Source organism: Adelges cooleyi, unplaced genomic scaffold (genome assembly GCF_023614345.1).
Source record: "Adelges cooleyi isolate 19-005CV unplaced genomic scaffold, UGA_ACOO_1.1 ACOO_flye_CR_arks_rails_tigmint_CR_PRNA_108, whole genome shotgun sequence".
Lineage (NCBI taxonomy): Eukaryota > Metazoa > Arthropoda > Insecta > Hemiptera > Adelgidae > Adelges > Adelges cooleyi.
This window is the reverse complement of record NW_026095761.1, coordinates 13863069-13884555: the sequence shown is the minus strand read 5'-3', so window position 1 is coordinate 13884555 and position 21487 is coordinate 13863069. Positions and strand designations below refer to the sequence as shown.

General features: G+C 35.9%; 1 protein-coding gene across 6 annotated transcripts in view; it reads left to right on the top strand.

Annotated features, from left to right (window-relative positions):
- LOC126847469 (uncharacterized) overlaps positions 1–18491 on the top strand; it is a 171100-nt gene extending 152609 nt beyond the window's left edge. For 2 of the 6 annotated variants that reach the window (XM_050587725.1, XM_050587720.1), the window contains 14 exons: positions 3484–3675; positions 10402–10555; positions 10765–11011; positions 11417–11651; positions 14060–14521; positions 14598–14917; positions 15011–15231; positions 15293–15484; positions 15556–15659; positions 15726–15890; positions 15974–16120; positions 16234–16308; positions 16476–16609; positions 16675–18491. In XM_050587725.1, the coding sequence (XP_050443682.1) occupies positions 3484–3675; positions 10402–10555; positions 10765–11011; positions 11417–11651; positions 14060–14521; positions 14598–14917; positions 15011–15231; positions 15293–15484; positions 15556–15659; positions 15726–15890; positions 15974–16120; positions 16234–16308; positions 16476–16609; positions 16675–16834 (2808 nt within the window). In that variant the 3' untranslated portion in view covers positions 16835–18491. Of the gene's footprint in view, positions 1–3483; positions 3676–10401; positions 10556–10764; positions 11012–11416; positions 11652–14059; positions 14522–14597; positions 14918–15010; positions 15232–15292; positions 15485–15555; positions 15660–15725; positions 15891–15973; positions 16147–16233; positions 16309–16475; positions 16610–16674 lie in introns of all 6 variants that reach the window. The other 4 variants (XR_007687070.1, XM_050587721.1, XM_050587723.1 and 1 more) reach the window with 4 other exon arrangements.
- The last annotated feature ends 2996 nt before the right edge of the window (positions 18492–21487 follow it).

Here is a 21487-nt window from a genome sequence, read left to right as displayed (position 1 = left end):
GAAGATAAGTTTACGCGGTCAATGATGTACGAAAGAAGACGAAAAATCTTAAGGGCGTGTACGGTTTGAATTGTAGGCGTTGTGCTGTAAAGTAAAAAATAAAAAAAATACAAATAATAATAATAATGTCTAGTGTAGTGGGTGTGGTCTTAAAGAGGTACACGGCATTATACAAACGCATAACCGCTTTAAGACCGATCGAGTCCACGTCGTCTACAACACCCCCACATCTATTATGTATTATATTTTCTGTTGCGTACACCCTCCCGTATTCGCCTCTGACCGTACGGGGGGGGGGGGTCATCCCCATCTGTGCGGGGGTGTCTTCTGGTTTTGAAAATATATCCGCATCTTTGACACCACGGCCAGGTGGGGGTGGTGCCGGTATAAGACACGAGCATCTGACACGAGCCCGGCTAGACCGACTTGTGTGTCGGTAGTCGAGTTTCGAGCATGGACCAGTGGATTACCTACCAATATCCGGACGGGTATAGCTACTACACCAACAACAACTGCGACACTTTCAATAATCATTACTACACTAACGATAACAACGGCTATAACAGCTACGATTATACCAATGCCGACACTTACCGGTACTACGAGGTAAAGCACACACACACACACACACACGCAGTAGCTTATAAATTCTCTAAAACAGTATATTGTAATATTATAATAATATGTTACATTTATCCAATAGGCATAATTAGTATAAACAAAATACATATATTAGCGTAGATCTTAATTTGCTCTGTTAATTTGTTTTTTGTAAGCCTTTATTCGTATGTAGTTAAAGCGTTGTACAACTATATGAACAAACTCACAATTTTGAAAATTACCGCTGTACCTATTACTATGTAGTTATATCATTTTAATTATAGTATATTATTATTATTGTAGTACAGTAAAGTACCGATTGAAATTATAGCTGTTTAGCTTTACACAAACTTAGATTTGAATAAACTGCTGTATGAAAAAATGTTTGTATTTCATTTAATTCTACTGCTGCTGCTGCTGCATTTTGAAGAGTTCAACGGCCCCATATGAGTTAATTGAGCCGTGTATGCTGTATATTCAGCTATGAGTGGGTTCCTGCAATTAAATTATAAATGTTTATTGACTGTTTGCTTCAACTGTAAATTGTTATGTTAATAACTCTCGAGTTCATTTTTCATTAAAAACCAATTTATTAATGTATATTGTCGATGAGAGTATAGTTCATATTCGTTCTGAACACAGTTGCCAACAAATAAAAATCTGTCTACACATTAAACCCGGTCATGAAAAAATGTAAATTTAGTTTACTTGGCCGGAAGTGGAAGTGGAAGTTTGTTTTCCTACTTCCGACCTAGTAAGTATATAGCGCTTGTTATAATATAGGAATCTACGGCAGGAAAACAAACTTCGACTTCCGGCCAAGTAAACTTAATTTACATTTTTTCACGACCGGTTTAATATATAGACAGATATTTTTAATTGTTGGCAACGATGGACTTCTAAAAACGTCAATGAAGAATTTAATTTATATTTTAATCATAAACGCCTCGATAATTTGTTGCTTCAAATAAGGCCAACAATTACTTCTATAAGTTTGCTAGTTCAACTGGTATCTCAGTGGTAAAAAACAGTAATAATTTAATATACATATGTCATATATTGTGCACTATTTAATAAATTGAATCGATTATTTATGAAAGGGGTTTATACCAAAAAAGTTACTTTTTTTTTAAATTCTTGTGCACTATACTTAATACAATTATTTGTGTACATCCATTTTTCAAATTTATTTTATACGGCCACAGCGCATATTTATTAAAAAAAAAAATAATAATAATTTCCAACAAAATTGTGACTTATTGCGTTTCATAAATAAACGATTATTATTTCGGCTACGCCGAGCAAAGCTTAAGTATATCATATATAAAGACCACATAATAAATAACAGCTTTGGAGCAACGTGCACAAAGTTTTACAAGGTATTTAGATTGGAATCGCTTTGTATTTTTAAAAAACTAATCGAATCGAGCCAACGTGTTTTACTACTATGTAACTACTTGTTTGAATGCGAACCCAGTCGTTGCTTATAGTAAAACGTTTTGGTTTTGGACACGTTTTTCTTGCCGTTTACGTGCTCCGGTGGGGGGTGGTTTTCGTTATTTTACTTCGAATTGCGACTTGCCCTGTGTGTACACTTTGTGCCCAGCAATACCCTCCTAACCGTGACCCTTTCATTTGCCGTGTCGAACTCCAGAGGCGCAAAGGCCGGGACGGGGAGGAGAGCTTTTTGGCCGGGCGACTATTGAATTAAAACCTTTGCGTTCATTGTCGTCGAAATCCAATTAGCCTGTGTTCCTGCGGGGGCAAATAGCAGGTTTTTAATGCAAGCCGAGGGGGGGTGGGGGGGTGGGATAGCTGATTGTTTTTTCGACGGGCTTTCAGAATAATAATTTAATTTCGATTTAAACGCAACGACGACGACGACGGACGACGGCGTTTAGTCGTTTTGGAGAGCGCAGTTTTGCAATGTTTAAATGTATAATGTAAACTCTCGTTTACTTTGGAAAAAAAACTAAATGTCTTAAACGAAATAAAAACTAATTTAAAAATACTTGCTCGCGTCGAGTATTTTTTTTTTTTAGTTTCGATAAATTAATTATGTGACGCCCGATAAGACGCACGATTCCCCAAAAAGCAATACTCATCGTTTGTGTAGGTTTTTGTACAAAATAAATCCGTGTTATATTTATACATAAATGCTGCTGGAGTTTTATTCATTCATTGTTGTACTGAAACTTAGAGACCACGATGCAATAATTGTCGAGCGGCCTTTGGCGAATAAAAATTGTACATTTTTTCTATTTTAACCTTACCGGCGGTGAAGGCTTTTAGAGTTTATTGGTTTTGGAACAATAAATCCCCCTTTTCATATTATCATCACTCGACGCGACGCTTATGTACTTTGCGTGATGGAAAACGGTTTTAATTAATTTTTACACCGGTGTTTAAACGAAAGGTGGGACGTTTTCACACAACATAATACTATTATACTTATTTCACCGCTATAAATATTAATTACCATTTGCAAAATAAAAAAGGCGACTCTCGCTCTATCTTATATCAATATCAATATCAAATATTGTATTCCGAGTGATTGGTTAACCATGGCCTAGTCGATAACTATTGTTTTTTTTATTCATTTATCGGTTATTAGATGGGGAAAATTTGATGTATTTTTAAAAACTATAACCCTCTCACTTATATGGTAAAACCGTATGAGCTTAAGTTTTAACATATAATAAGTGAAGGGGTTATATTTTTCAAAAGTATATTAAATTTGCCCTAATTAATAACTATAAATGTAAGTATAAAAAAAACCTCTAATACCTTCCAAGTTATTGATCGGGCCATAATTGACCAATCGGCCGGTATAAGTTTTGCAGATAAAATATTATCATTATTTTTTTGTGTTTTTTTTTTCAGAATGCAAACCAATGTAATACCACCGATGCGACGTCCAGCAAACAGCAAAACGCACAAACCACATTAGCTATAGGCGTCGTGCCGATAAAACCAGAGCAGAAACCCGTGGAATGTAACTTGTGTCATAGAAAATTCAAAAACGTACCAGCCCTCAACGGACACATGAGGCTTCACGGTGGTTACTTTAAAAAGGTAAGGGTACAATACAAATTTGTGGAAAACTCTGATCACATTATAGAAAAAATGTAATTATTAACTAAACCCATTGGGACATTATTGGCTGGCTCGTGATAAAAAAAATTCACCCTGTATGTACCTACTGCACAATGGCACGGATCATGACACAGTTTTATACTGTATAATAATATGTAGGTACAATTTTTTTTTTGTGATTTCCCTCCTGGCTTTTTAAATGCATATATACATAGAGAGCTATATTATGTACCCACATGAATTTATATACGGTCTCTAATTATACGAGCCCGACAAAGAGGGGACGGATATTTTTTTTTACACTATCGATTTTTCATTGGAATTTGAGCAGGCCTCTCTCTTGTACGTGTGTGTGTGTTTCACACTAATTAACGCGAGCAGTTGGAATTTTAACCAATTATCTCGACTAATTCGGAAATCCCGAAAGGTTTAACGAGACGGGGGCAATAAGGGAGAATGATGGCCGGTTTAGAAACGAAGGGGGCAACGAGAGGTAAACATCCGAATCGAGTTTTTCATTTAAAAGGTTTTGTACATTCCTGGGTCGGATTGGCCACCACGGCGGGGCTTTCATCCCGGCAATAGCCGTAGTAGTAGTAGTAGTATAGCGGTGTTCAAGGGGAGAGAATATATACCTATATAGAGACACAAGACAAAAGAGCTCTACGATACCTATACCGTTCCCAAAAGAGATTATCGGGATCGACTTGAAACAGGGATATTGTTTCTACACGTTTATTGTGTGATGTGTATGTGCAGCCGAACAATAACCCGGCTCGGAAAACGGAAAATATGTTCTATTTCCGTTTTCAATTACAGATTATTATAAAATCCATTTTCCCAGATCATTATTGTGTGTGTGTAATTAGCTCATTCGATAAACGGCACACGGTGTCTAGACACGCCACACATAAGCCGAGTTGGGCATCATTCAACCCGTACAGTTGTTCTCCGTCAAAGGAGAAAATGTCGACCGTGTGATTACCGAGGCTTTTCATCAGATAATAGTGTATGTAAATTCCCGTGCCCGCCGTTGATACAATATGTATATGTACTTCAAAGGATATATTATAATTATAACATTATCTCCGTTCAATGATTACAATGACATTATCGTCTGCTTTACACACAATATATTTATATATTATCATATATCATTCATAAAGTGGTGCCTACTGCACAAGGTCTGTCCGAAAATGAATAATTGTATTAATTTATTTATTTAACAATTCGTGTACACCTATTAATAGTATAATAATATGATATACTGTTCTGTTTCACGACAAGGTCATATCTTAACGGGCTGGTATTATTTTTGTCTGTACACAAATTGTGTTTGGCACTATTTCCTTTTCACTTTCTTTTGGCCATCTTTTACAATGCGTGAGTTCGTGGCTAGTGTTCTCGTCGAACCTAATAATTGGCAACGGGCAATGCATTTTTGAAGTTTGAAAGGTCCACAGTAAAACGATCACCGAGTATTGATTTTCATTTGTTTTCAACGGGCAATAGGTACTTTGGTTTATTTTTGTTGGCGTTTAAAAAGTATGCCAAGTAGGTGTCGAATGAAAATGCAATACAAAAATGTCTACTTCTCCAGTCTAGGAATATATATTTTATAAAAATAGCATTCACTGGCTTACTGAAGTCAGCAAAACGTGGCCCGTTAGTGTTTTGCTGTTCTCAAACTTATACGCTGTTTAATAAGATTATTATAGTAGTTTACTGTTTTACAGAGTTCCACGACAAACTCAAAATTCACAGAACATAACATGATATTATAAGATTATTTTCTGAGAACGTTACAGCTTATAACTTTTAAATGTATTTCTTCCCAGAACGTTATAACTTATAATGAATATTGTTGTACAGTGATATGCCTAGAAATGTCCATGTCAATATTGATTCAGTATCAATTTCAAAAACCACAACCTACTATCTACTTTAGTACTTTGAAGTGTGATTTTCATTTTTAAACGTACAACGTTTCTCCTAGTTTTAATTTTGAACCAAACAAATAAATATAACGGTTGACGGCACCCCGCTGTTTTGTTTAGTTCATTAATAATTTTTTAGAGGTCGGTGTTTAAACAAAAAAAAATTTAATAAATGTAAACGTGTTGATATTGTAATTAAATCTAAAAAAAAATAACGTTTTTAATTTACTGCGATGGAAATATGAAAATTAAATCGGTACACATTTATTCGTTTTCTATCAATTTCGGGCCAAAAAGTTTTTCGTTTCTATGTAAATATTAATTTTTTGATTTCCACAACGATTCAATTCATACCCATAGAAAAATATATATATTATAAACTGTGTACAATTTGACAGCGTTTATTCATTTATTCGGAATGCTAATTATAATTATTATTATTTAATCAGTTAGCAGAGAGAGTTCAATGCGGGCACAATAGAGAGAATTCTGAGGTCAAAATCTTATACAGTATATTATTTCCGTTTAAAAAGATTTATATAAGAAACTCGACGCACGCGGGGGGCTTCCTGCGGGGGGGGGGCGTGTAACGAGTAACTCTGAAAACCAATTTGAATAATTCCCATGAAAACCGGAAACGCTCTATACAAAGAAACGGATATTTACATTGAATACCCAATCAAACCTTTTCATATTTGCACTGTCGTAAACAGCAGCACCGTACAAATCACTTTGCCCCGTTTCTCAGGTTTTCTTCAAACGGGGAAACATCAATATTCGCCTTTGATCTCTCTCGGTATATTATATAGAGAGAGAGAGACACTGAACTGTATTAAAAACACAAGAGTGTATTTTTTTTTCTTCTCTCTATTTTGCTCGTTTCTTATATTGTTTCACCCCGTTCCTTTTGTTTTCTCAAAAACAATTATTCACCTCCCGAGCAGAGAAGGTTTTGTTTAATAATTTATGTCGTCGTACCGCCATCGTGTGGAGTTAAATAGGAGATATTGCCGTCATATTACATTGCCCTGTTTCCTTTTTATATTAAATTATAATAATGCGTAGTTAGGGCAACAGAAAAGTTGCAAACTGCAATGAAAAAATGTGTGTTATATTTTTTTAAATTAAATTACCAAATAAACGACGGCGTTCACTATATAATATTCGTTCTCTTTTTTGGGAAAAAAAAAACAAATAAATACAGTGGGCTCGGTATCGTTTTTTTTAATTTTAGTAATGTGTGAGCATATACACCGGAGACGCCAAAGGCCATATTATTTTGTCGCATTGTTTTCTTTATCCGTCGAATACATTTCTAAATTAATTTACTTTTTCATTCTATCTTCCTTCGTACGGTGCAACCTTCATTCCAAAAGTCTTCCGTTTATTGTTGGGTTACAACAGTAGTTCGAAGAAGGCTGCGCTTTAGAGACGTACCCGGAACGTTTGTACTCTATCTATTGGACATTTTCAAAATAAAATCATCATCAGATATATATATATTTTTCTTTTATACTTAGCCTCGTGCATTACTTTCAAAACTTCTTTAAGCAGAACCTGTAGCTGCTTGCCTTGTATAGTTTTTTTTTCGTTTTTATACTACTTTTAGTCATATTTATGTTTCTATATATGTATGAGAGGCTCTACTCGCCACCAACAGCAATATTACACCATTATTCGTTTTCCATTAAATATAAAACTTACAGAAAAAAAATGAATATCCTTTTTGTAAATTAACGCTGTAATATTAACCACTCCACCAAGTCGGTTAGGAAACAAAACAATATTTATCGTAAATATGTTGTACGTTCTGTTATTGCATAAAGGGCCACAGTATTATAATTGTAAGTTATAGCTTTAATTAACAATTCTAAAATACATATTAAACTCAATACACTGTATTATTATAGCCGCCTGTATTGTATAGTTTTTTCCAGAGTTACAGACAAATAAAATATAGTCCGCTGGGTTAATAGAATTTATTTTAATTGTAGCATTGCTTCTATTTACAATATATACACATCATATGATATTACACTCATTTACTTGACTAGCAATTAATTACTATCGAGAAAAAGTCTTTTATACCCAATTTTTTTAATGAATTTTCGCTCACGGCGTTATTTTTTATTATTTTTTTTTTTCAATATTTTAGCGGTAATTTATTTATGATATTCATACTTTTAGTGTACACGGGGTACTCCGAGCCTTGTTAAATATTTACGAGTCTGTGATATTAAAACCGATTGCCGAACTTTGTGATCAACACAGACTGGTTTACGATTTATAACGTAGCACACGGTGCTGTAATTAAAAAAAAAAAGTAATGACAAAGGGCAGAGACAATGTAAAAGGTAACAAAAACAAAACAAAAAAAGATTTATATATATATATATATATATTTGTATAACTCACATTGTTTGCAAAAACATTAAGGGCAGTATCAAAAAATTAAAATGCCAAACAGACGTCGCGTACCGACAAAAGTTTTTGGTGTTTCGATAAAAATGTGAACAATAAATTCAGTAAAAAAAAAAAAAAAACCATTCAGCGCAGTTTTTTAATTTTTTTTTTAGCTTTACATTGTTAAATTATTATTATCCCTTAAAGTTTCGTGTTTGCATACAACATAATAATGTACCTATGCTTTAGTTGGATATTAGTTGCCGATCCGGTATTTATTGAGCAAAGTTGTTGTGAGCCAGTGTTATCGTTTACATAATGCTTGTTCTATCAGACATACACTGAGAAGTCCCATGGCGGAGTAACGATTTTCGACAACTTAAGGAATAACTCGGTTTAATCATACATTGCTTATGTGCCAACAATTGTTGTATTGGGTTTACTTGGGTCATTATTTAGCTGATAAATTACTAAGTAAAGTAAGTAAGCGTTTCAGAAGTTCTGTATTCATTATAGACACTAAAAACGGTGATTCCGTTAATTGTCTCACGTGCCAATCTTATTATTATTTATTGAGTTTTCAACATTTATAATTAAAAAAATCCTCTAAAAATATTGAAAAAAGCAACCTTATAGGCCTTTTTTGAAATATGTATATTATACTGTTTTAAATGCCTTATCTGGTGATTAAAAACGTTTAAAACAATTTAATTCCGGACAATAGCGTATGTCTAAAAAATAATCCAAATCAAACCGATCCGACCGCAAAACAAATCCGTTTGTTTTATCCGCACAAATCACTTTTTGTATACAAACCGTAAGTACACATTGGCAAGACCATTGGGTTGTTTAATATCGGCCATAGCCTTTTCCACCCTGGAAATTAATTACAGACAACCCCGGGTGCGCGTCCTGCTCATCCCCCCGGATTCGGTAAGAACTCTGGAAATGTTTTGCCATTAGGTGGTAGCTGCTCCTCTGCATTCTGATCATGGTTGCTGATTTATCATGTTGATTGCACGCTCTGGGTCGACTCGCGCAATGCAAAAACCACAACGAACTATGTTGATCCCCAAAAAAGGTGTCGGGTATGGTATACACACAACAGTTGGGAGGACATTAAAGGGATACAAGGAAAAACTTCTCTGGGCGTGTGCGAGGGATAGAGCCAAAACATTCGCGAAGCAAGAAGATATATATATATATGATAAACTAGGTACCTAAAGACTACACCGACAATAACACGTGTGCGTATATATTATATTATATTTGGGGCGGTTAGTTTAGAAACCGGCTAAAAGCAATTTTTGAACATTTTCACAAACGACAAGTAATTTCTTAGAATGGGCGATTTTTTTTTAACCAACCGAGATTTGTGTTAGTTATGATCTTTACTTTTGATATTCAATAATAGAGTGGCCACTTGAAAATGTCTTTTACCTGGTTTTGAAACTTGAGACGCCTCATACAAATAACAAATATATATAGCACCGTTGCTGTTCACCGAGATGTAAGCAAAATCAAAACAACTATTTGTAATTTAATTGGCGACTCGTTGTGATTTAATATTGCATTCATCTCTTAGTTTTCATAATTTAATATGATAACTGAAAAAGGCTTTTTCAAAAACATAGCGCGCCAAAAACATGTACTAAGGTAGTATTTTTCATCCTCGTTTACTCCAAATGAAACAAAATGGAAATTTTCCTTTTATTTTTTTTTTGAATACATACACAAATACATAATTAAATACTCTACTAAGACCATTTTGTCTAGGCCTGTGTACCTTTCATGTCTAAAATTTGAAAATAACTACACAGATTACAGACACTGATTCTAAATAGTCAAGTTTAGGATGGTAGGAAGGGCGGTGAGTAATACATAGCTCTGAAGGGAGGGGGGCACTCGACTGCTAGGGAATTTAATAATAATCTTTATATAATAAATATATACTATAAATCATGAAAATATTTTTCTTTGTTTTGTTTTCCCGGAGTAGGGTTTTTTTTTTTGAAAAAAAAATATATGTATTTTTTTTTTTGTACGTTTATTGTTCGGTCTCACATTATCAAATACTACCAGATTTCATACCCAGCTACCCCGACTGCATATTTTTCGTTCTTTTATTTTACATTATTTAATATTCCGTGTTCCCCCCCCCCTCCGATGATTTTAACGGCCGCAGAAAATCCTCAAACGCTTTCCCCTAAATATTATAATATTATATTATTTCCCCACTATTCACGCCAAACACGAATGTAAATCACGGACGACGAGAGGATTTGTATGGAAAATAATTTTCAAAAGCGAAATGAGTTTTTTTTATAATTTTTATCAACCCGTTTTGTTTTGTTTTTTTTCCCAGGAAACCGATTCGAAAAAATGGGAGAAAAAAGAAGCTTCGGGTCCTCCTTTGCAAACGGCCAGCATGAGCGTCAGAGCCCTGATCGAGGAGAAAATCATTCAGAAGAGGATTACAAAACCGGCTACGCAAAACGGGTTGACTTCGTCGTATTCTAGTAAGTTTAAACTTCAAAAAAAAAAAATGTTATCAATCTAGTATCATGTTGATTTTCACCGTGTCAAATTAAGTGGAATTGCATGCGGTCTGCTGTTTTTAAGGAGTTTTGTTAAGGCAATATTTAAGAAAAAAATAGGTTTTATTAAATTTCGACCATGTCGACTAGTTTTGGTGTAATTTTTTAATTTTTTTGTCGCAATTTTCCAGGCTCTAACCGTGACAAGGAGACCACGGTACAGAAAGTGGTGAGCAGAAGCACATCGGTTCACGCGGTCATGACCAATAATAATAGTTCTTTTGCCGTACCGGCAGTACCCAGCAGCACCGCATCTTCTGCTGTAGACACAACCGCCAGTTCTACCGATACAACGTCTGTGGTGTACTCGGATATCATCTTAAGAAAGACGGCCGTGAAGCGGGCTTGCTCGGACCCGGGATACCAATACAACCAGAGGTAACCTAGTTTTTTTAGCTCTCATATAGCTATTGCCAGTCGACTTGCCAATAGGCAAACCGTTGTGTACTGAAAGGGTAACTATTAGACGAGAAGGGGAATCGTTTATCCCTATCTCGTCCCCTGTCCCCCCAGTAGAAATGAACGTTAGGGGTCTTGACGGTGCTGTGATCGTGCAAGATCGCCGTCGTCCAAAGAGGCATGTCCGCCTCGGTCATAATTATTATTATACCTACTTACATACAAGTGCACGCGCGTCGCTCTTCGGCGTGTGTCTTTACACCAAATATTATTGTGCTGGTTTTTTTTCCAATTTTTTTTTTTTTTTTTGCGGCTTGTAAGTTCGTGTCGATCTAACGTCGCAGTCCATTAATCTTGTGTCCCCGTAATGGGATTTTGTTGCAGCAGCAGCACCGGCACCGGCACCAGCACTAGCCCGCAAATAGATATTAATTACCGCAATTCACCGTACAACACACTGAATCACGGCGGCAGCAGAGGCACCGGCGAAAAGGAAACCGATAACCACCACCGTGGCTATTATTCGCCGGGACTCAACGACGATATATTTCCCAACGTGCAAACGGACACTATGCTTTTACAAGCCGTCGATTCCGCACAGCTAGCCGACACGATACGGGTAACGTACACACACACACATACATACATACATACCGTCCAAGTGGTTGAATAGGTGTATTATTGCATAAAGCTAGTCGTCTCCACGGAAGTCCGTTGTTTTGTTAATAGTCGAGTACAAGAAAAATAATTAACACCGATTATAAATGTTTGTGTCGATAATATTCAACGTGTCCTTCGTAACAACAATTAAACATATTATTATATTATTACTACTCAACAGGTTCAGCGGTCACTGATTCCTACTCATCAATACTACAGTACTACTATCACGCTATTACCAATGTTCCTCCCCTAATAATAACAATCTCTTGTTAGTGTCTCCAAACAACTGACATTTATCTTATCGACGACCCCTACAAAAATAAAACTCCGGACCAATTCCCAAATCTTCACCCCCCCCCCTCGCACCACCACCAAATGAAGCCACGTCATATTGGCTTGTAAATAACGTGGCACGTCGCTCCAACCTATGTTTTATATATATTTATTATTTTTCGCACACTACCTCCGCCCCCAACCCCACCGGGTCTCGGTTTCTATAAAGTCAAGTTAAAAGTTCAAGCAATCCTTAGCCTGTATCAGGTTGTGTATTATGTGAATTGGAAGGGGCCGGTGCGGTGTGGTGGTTGCCGATTAATCAAAAAAAAAATCCCCCCGGAAACGTCGTCTGCATTAATCATCGGAACGCCGACGAGCTTTTATCGGTATATAACCTCCCCTCGCCTCCCCTCTCTCTTAAATCAGCTTACCCCTCCCCCATCCAGATTTGGTCCCGGCAGCATTATTGTTATTTAGCCCGCCTTCGGTATGATCGGCGTTTGGCCTCCGCTCCAAAACACACAGACAATACGTAAGAATATAAAAAAAAAAAATTAAAAAAATTGATCAGCTTCGCAGAAATAATAATAATGTTAAAAAGAAAGAAAAAAACAGTCAAGACGAGGTAAAACCTTTGAAACCGGTCACACCCTTTTTTCCCCCTCTTTTTTCCGTGTTCACCCTTCGGTTAACACCTTTATTAAAAAAAAATATATTCAATTATGTACCACCACCAACCCCACCCCAAAAAATCCGAAGGTGGTTTTTTCCCCGCCATTATTATTATTATACGCTTAAACGCGCACGCCAAACGGGACGGTAATTATATACATTAATTTGCATTGATTAAAAATATTTTTTTTAAAAAACTGATAATCCGCCGATATCGCGGGCCGGTCGATGTCGGTTAAGAAATGATGATAATAATAATATTATAAAGAAACGAATATATAGTGATAATATAAATTATTATTACCATTAAGAATTCACCGCGAACAGTGTAATTAACATACGGCCGCTTTAATTATTATCTTTGAAAACAAAAATAATTTCACAAGAATATATTATGAGCCGCCTTTGAAGTTAGGTCGAATCCCGGTCCGTACAAAGTTTTTTTTTTTTTTTTGGAGGGGTAAACGACCGTTGTAACCTTCCCCTATCTGTCCCACTCCCTTCTTGTCTCCCTCCTGTCGTTGGTAATAAATAAAAGGAAATTTCTTCCCGGTTTCCATCCACGCGCGCGTGTGTGTGTAATTGTAAAAGTTAAAACGAGTAATAAAAGGAATAAAAAAACCTAACTTTGTGTTTGACGGCCAAAATATAAGTCGGGGGCCTCTGAAGTAAATAAGTTACCGGGTTGAAATTATTGCACACACACATACACATGTAAATGTACATACATTTGGCGAATCCATTTCCAATGTTGTCCTATACATATATTTGTATATTATGTTAAAAGCCTGTCTGACGCGGTGTTTGCTTTTGATTCGAACGCAGCACGCGGTCGAGAGCCCTTTTAAAAGATAAACCCCCTTCCCCCCTTTTTTTTTTTGATAAATTGATCAAAGCGGATATTGAACCAACATGACATTGACGGAGATCAGAGGGGAAGGGTGGAGCTTGAGATTTTAAAAACCTTAAAACTTAAAATCAGCACTTATTTTGAGTTTTATGGGTTAATGACTTGGGATGAGCATATTTATCACAAAAAAAAAAAAGGGACTCGCAATTTTGTCCAAACTCACAAAGTCAAGAAAGACATCCAACAATATAATTTTAAAAAATTGTTTACATTTATTTTGATAATAAAAATTAATGTTATTTTTAATTCATTTAATTTATCAATAGACTGCATAGAGAGTGAATGAGGATAGCGCTGGGGTGATTGATCGAGATTTAGAAGATCTATGGAGGTGTAGGGTTAGGGTGGCCCACACCGTGTAGATGGGAATGTAAGGCGAAGATAAGAAGAAGAAGAGTTTATCTATAGACGACTCGTTTAAATTCCTTATGTCATATTAATAGTAGTTATTATGTACTCGCTTTGTACTGAAACAATTTTTTTTAATTGTGTGATCCTCTTGTCAGGCGACAGACATGCAGGACATGTCGTGTCTGGACGACTACGACGGCATGACGGATCTGCAGAACAGCGAAGATTTCCAAGCCGTGCTCAACTCGCCGTTGTCGGCCAGTCTGGCGGATCTGGCGTACAGTTCGGGACAGACCATGTTCACGGACCTGGGCAAGTCGCCGTTGCCGTCGCCCAGCTTCACCTACCCCACCCCGCCGGCGAGCCAGGAAGGCCATTCGCCGTCGTTGAACTTCCATTCGGTCATGTCCAACGGCCATTTGGGTGATTTTTTCTACTCGTCCGACATGTCCAGCTCGGAGGCCGTCGAGGCCGCCCTCAGTGAAGTCCTGCCCAATTTCGAATCGGCCACCGACTCGCCCGTTTCCGTCAACACTCCGGTGCCGTCGCCCATGTCGCTGCCCAACTCGTCCGCAGCACCGTCGCCGCTGCCCAACCACCATCAGCACACGTTACAGGTAAAAATAAGCATTTAATATAACATTGTAGCATGCACACTTTGGGACCGTTCGTAACTCTTAATTTGTCTTACAGGTAATGATGCCTAATTCTGAAGACCCGTTATTATCTAGCAGTACGAAAGAGTTCAGAAAGAAATTTGATTACCAGACTTGTCGGCTGTACGGAGTCAACGGCACCATGGCGCAAGTGATCGACGGCAGTCAGTTCCTGATCGACAAAAACGGCGAATTGAAATTGGTGCACGCCAATTACCAACATAATTCCGGATCGATGTTCGTGCAGCAAACCGAAGCGCAGCAGCCGAACGACAAGAGCGTCGTACCAACTCTCAAACATCAACTCAAGCAGGAATTCGTCGACGACCTGGACGACATATTCATCAACCCGTCGAGGTACGATACTGTTGTCTTTTGTTTTCAACACACCTCCTAAACAGCAACAGACAAATCTTATTAATGGACCTTATTTTGTTAAACGCTCGGCAGCATTCAATCGAACTACACGAACCGAATGAATCGGAAACGGTGCTTCGGAGACATTTCCACCTATAAATCGTTTCGGTCGAGATTGCGCTGCCACAGGTTGGGCCTGATAAACGAGCCCACGTTGCAATACACTCCCAAGCCCATGCTGAGCCCCTCGCGCAACGGACGGGGTCTATACTGGCAAGCGGTGACTTCGTGGCCGAGCTCTACGACCGTCCGGGGTATGTATGAGTGTTGCTTTTAAACACAGACAGCTGTGAATTGAAAATATATTTATTCCAGAAGGAATCGTGGAAGATTGCGTGGGTCTCGATTCGCCGCCCGAATGCGACGTGTTGCCGCACATCAATCTCGGCTCAAACTTCCAAGCGGTTTTGCCACCCTTCAACCCGATCAAACCGACCCCGGACTCGCCGCCTAGCGACTATCTGCTCTGGGACCCTTTCATTACGGATTTTGTGGCCGAGAGGGAAGGTGAGTACATGTTGTGAACGGTACATAGGAACGTCTCTATATATTTATTCGTCTATTCTATTGACCCACAGTGGAAATGTACATGGATTTCGCTTGTTGCGCCGCAGTGCCCGGCGGTGGCAGGAACAAGGAGTACGCCTTGCACTTGCTCCATCTTTGCAGGGGAAACGTTCAGGTAAGATCGGCGGTCGCTTATGCGTGTCTATATTTTACTAAACCCTGTGCGTTTGTCGGTTTACAGGAAGCCATGTTGAAACTGATGCAGCCCACGCCGTACTTACCCCAAGGACATCCGTTGACGAAATTCGAGTACACCGAATCGGACCATTGGACCCAGAACGAAGTGTCGACGTTCCACAAAGCCATATTCAGATACGACAAGGATTTCTCGTTTATATCGCAAGAGGTAACAGCTATAATAATGTTATATTATATTGTGTGTTTGGCGTAACCCCCCAAAGTCTGACTGATGGCCGTTGTTGTTTTCAGTTGGGATCGAAAACTCTGAAACAGTGCGTACAGTTTTATTACTTGTGGAAAAAAGTGTGCCCGGAAGATTACAAACAGTTTCAACTGCAACGGCGAAAGTCCAGAACCGACGACACCGCGGTGGCCAACGCGAAATTAGACATTCCCGTGAGTACTGACCAGCTATTTGACCTGTAAGCATAACGTTCTCGTCCTCGTTGTTGTAAATACACCAGCACACACACACACACGTCTTTTGTGTTTCATGTTACTTCGTCTAGGCTAATAACAATGACGTCACCGCCAGTTCGGAGGACCAACAAACTTTCGTTTGCGAATTCTCAGACTGTCTGTCGGTGAGTGGCATCCTCTCTCTTGCGTTGTTCCTCGCTATCTCGTTGTCCCTGTTATTATACAAGTAGTGCCCCTCAAACCTAACCTAACCCAACCAAACCAAACCCAACCTAACCAAACGTAATGTAACCTAACCGAATTTGTTTTCTTCTTTTTCCATTTACCTCAGACGTTCAACAGTAAGATCGGACTAGCGGCTCACGTGAGGCTGCACACGGCCGGCACGCCCGACCGAAGGCACGCGTCCACGCCCACGCAAATGGATCCCAACTACGAGGAGTTCCCCTGCAAGATTTGTGGAAAGTAAGTATACTTGAGTAAGCTTACTTAATCTCAAACTCAATCTTAATGTGTGTGTCTGTTTGCAGGGTGTTCAACAAAGTGAAGAGCCGCAGCGCACATATGAAATCGCACAGGCCGCCGGACGCGGAACCGAAAAAACCGAAACTGGACCAGAACTTAGACTACGGACAAATGATGCAGCTCAAGACTGTGGCCACGCCCATACAGCTACACAGACAATGTTAAATAGTATTATGTATTGTGCAGCGTTATATTGTAGTATTATTAGTATTAGTATTATTGTTGTTGTTGTTATTTAGGCACTGCGCTATTAACGTTTGTAAACTCTATATTAATTATTGTAATGTAATAGGTACCTACCTACGCACAAAAGCTCAAGAAATTAACGCGGACCTCGTACAATCAACACAATCCTTGTGTCCAGGGTGTTTGTATTCTATCTCTCACGCCCTCTCTCCCTTGCTCTATACGATTACGCCCAAGCAATATTAAATATTAATCATTTTTCTAATTATCTATATTATAATATGTTTAACGTCTCGAAAAAGCTCTTCCTTGACAGCGTGTATAATACTTAAGTCATCATCATTGTAAAGCAATAATAATAATCAATTTTCATGTCTCGGACAATAAATATTGAAAACACTTGTGCCAATCATTTATTTTTCACTTTATATTAAATCAAAATGTGTATAGAATAAAAAAACATATGCTCATTATGAACAAATAAACACCTATCGATATAAGTATTTAAAAATATATATATAGTGAGTTTTTAAATTTGTTTTTTATCAAATTTCGTCAATTAAAAATCATTTATAAATACCGCCAATATGTCAGAATATAAGTGTGTGTTTATTGGAGTGTGTTGTATACTTTATATATAAATATATATACAATTTTGACTATAACAAAAAAAAACATTATACGTAAACCATATTTCTATTTAGTATAAATATTTTAATATATACATATATAAATAGCTTTAGAACTCATTTGGGAAGTATGTATTTGGTAATCAAATTCATAACGAACAAATCTGTAAAAAGTCTTCATTATTATATATTGTTATATTGTGCCAAATAAAATATTTTCCCCTTTGTATTTTTATATCCTGTTAATATAATTTTGTAAATATTTAAAAATATACAATATTTTATCAAGTCGATGCTCAAATTCTCTGTCGTCAAATTACATATTATTGTAAAACTAATTTAGATTCAGTCTTCCCTCCACTCAAAACTTAACACCCACAGCTACTATAATTTGAAATTTGATTGTACTAATTTAATCCTTCTGGTGATTGTTTATACACAGTTATAATTTTTTAGCAATAAAATAGGTAAATCATATTTAAATAATATTCATTTTAGAAAATACTATACACAATAATGGTCTACCTTCCAATTAAGTACTGTCTTTAAAACAATAGAGGTACCTATCACTACTAGTTAGCTATCATTTTAATTTTCTCCGACATGAAAAACATTTTTTTTTTTAATATTATTTATTACTTATAAAGTTGTAAAATATAATATCGACAATGGCCCAACCGAAAACCATGTTTACCACATGCTCTATTTTTATTTCTTGCATGTTTGTAAGATAAGATTTTTTAGAAAAAAATGTAATTAAGACATTAATTGACGTGTTGCTTTTGTATTGTATAATTCGAAAGAAAAAATATTTAAAAAAAATTGAATATATATATATTAATATGTTAGCAATTAGGCATATTATTAATATTATTATAATAGTGGTAGTATAAAAAGGTAATTTTATACTAAGCCTTTTTATAACGCTACTCGAGGGTTAATTAAATTATTATTATTATTTTTTTTTATGTTATTTGTTGCCAGTATTGATTTTTTGTTTCTTTTTTTTTTTTTTTAGGGTTTTTTAGGGAGCGATTTTTATGATTCTCCTTGTCTTACTTGCCAAATTAAAATATTTTTATCCGGTCTTAAGCGTTGCCGGTACATTCCATCATTCCCCCAACGTTTCGAATTTTCCGGCTAAACATTGTGCGCCCACAAAAGGGTAATGATAATAATAATAATAATTAACAAAGATGTAATGTGTAATTAATTAACGCTAAAAAAATTGTTATAGTTATTTTAGATAAAGAGTTATACGGAAAATTGAAAATTGAAATATTATATTAATAAATTATCTTAAATTATTTAATAGAAAAAAAAAAAATTTTAAATATTTTAGTACTTTCTTATAATAATTGCAAAGGTAAATTTTTAGCGTATAGCTGTTATGTATTGAGTTATTAAGTGTTCGTTTGAAAATGTTCGTTGTTGTTTTGGAATCGAAAAATATGAAAAATAATTATTGTATTTTATTTTTTTTTTTTTTGTTCTGTTTTATTTATTCAATTTTCTTTGTTTTTTTTTTTTTTTAGTTAATTTCCCGTAGCTAACTAAAATGTTGTAAGTACTTGCATATTATATTATTATTATTACCTATAATATCTAATGCAACAATGTTATGTATTATGTACCTTAACTAAATATGTTTTGTAAAAATTAAATGAATAAAAATATAATATAGTTATATATTGTTTGGCGTTTCAATATTATTTTTCTGTACTGCATTGATTATATATTTATACGGCTGTAAGGACTTAAATAATTACATATTATGCTTATTAATAAAAAATTATTATTATTTTCTTATTACGGGGGGCCCTGAATACCGACCATTTTTAAAGAGTTTTCTATAGGCTATAAGCTATACGTTAATACAGCCTGACAAATACTGTTGTGTTTACTTGAGAAGTAGACAGTTGAAAATTATTGTACCGATATATTAAGTCGCCTACATAAAAACGAAAGCCATAAAACAAAAAAACTAACGTTAGTACGATTTATACGTTCGAAAATGGCATACTATAATACTATTGTTTGGACGATCACGATTCTGGTGACCGTTGGATTATCGAGTGCAGTACACACAAACGACGATAAGGACTCGCTCAAACAAGGATTACTCGATGGATATGAAACCGGGTCAACGAGTGCAGTGCCCACAGACAACGAGATAGATTTATATAAACCAAAGTTAAATGATGAATTTAATTCTGGACCATCGAGTGTAAAACCCACAGACAACAGTATGGAAATACAACAAAAATTAATAGATGAAAATAATTATCTTGAGGCGCTCAACAGGGGAATATTTGCCAGCCCCCAAACACATATAACGGAATTGAGCATATCCGACGAAGAAGACGTTAAATATCGTCAAACTTTAAGTACAACTTTACAAGAACTCAATTGTAACTATACGTATGATATATTAGTTTTTATAAATTTAATGACTCCAGATAACTACACAAATGTGAAATTGTACAAAAGTGTCGACCATACATGCTCGAATTGGGCTCAACATATGCTGAACGCAAGAATCAATAGTGGTTTCCCGGTAAGGAAATTTCCGCACAATTTGTGGATGTTTTATCTTTACACGAAAAAAATGAACATGTTCTTAATGAGCGACGGCAAAAAAGAAATGAATAAACTTCACGGTTTAATGAAAAAATATTTCAATGTAGGAATAGAAGTATGTAAACATGTGTGGCCTGATAATGCCAATGATGATTCATACGAGGACCAAAATTCAGCGTTTGAAAAGCTCACAGGGACATGTGCACATCTCCGCATGATGTCTGAAAGCAACAGCAACTTCAATGTTGATGTTGAATCAAGCTTATATATTAATAACGTGGCAGAAGACACTGCATTTATGAAAACTTTGATTACCGATTTTGGAGGTTTAGACGGCGGACAGATCCTTGTAAACACCCTGAATAACTCAATGGCCGCAGCTAAGAATCCTAAGTCGTCGCTTTCCCATTGGATCAGGTCACTTAAGGAAGTCCATTATTTTTTCTTGCGGATTGTAAAAACCATAATATTACGTATGTGGTGGGCGTTTTTGGACAATTTGAAAACGATGAAAAAATCACAGTCAGTGCAGGAACAAATACAATCATTGTACAAACAACATTTAGATGATTTTGCTAGCTTGCTTAAATTAAAAAAGGATGATGATTTCGTGGAACTCATGCAATATAAAAAAAATGACGATTTCACGAAACGCATTACCGACTTTTTATCAATTTTTAATCGGACAATAGAAGACAAAATGTCTAAGATTTCGCATTTGCTGAAAATGTACGATACAAACAATTCAGGATTACATTTTTCAAACTACCGCCCTGAGTCCTTAAAAACAGTTAGCTGTCTAACCAATAGACTAGTGGATATTGCAGACGCTATTGGTTCTAGTTATAAACATAACAGTGACATAAGATCTTCGTTAGGAAAGAGAATGATGTGTGTGGGAGTTTTTGTGGAATATTTAAAAAACAAACTGTCTCATGTAAATTTTGATATTTTGCAATCATTCGACGAATTTGAAGAAAGAGTTCGGCCATATGTTATGTGAGATTATTTAACTAAAATACATAGAATATAAATAAAAAATCAACCTTATAAAAAATATGTACTAATAATGTATGTATGTAAAAATCCATTTTCTCAATTATATTATACCTACTCTTTAAATTTTATATTATTTACATTTCTGTATAATGTTAAACAATTATTCAAAATATTTTTTTTAAATAACTTGCATATAATATTTGATTTTTTGCTAAAAAATGATGTCTAATATTATGAATTATAAATAAATTTTTGCAGTACACTAAATTTTGTTTAAATGATTTTTTTTTTTTGAGTTCCTGGCATAGTCATAAGTCAAAGTCAATTTTGTATGGTATTTTTTTTTTATCTTTAAAACCATTTTTAATGGTATCTTTTTTTTGTTTATGCCTACCTAAACAGGTTTAGACGGAAAAAAAATGTT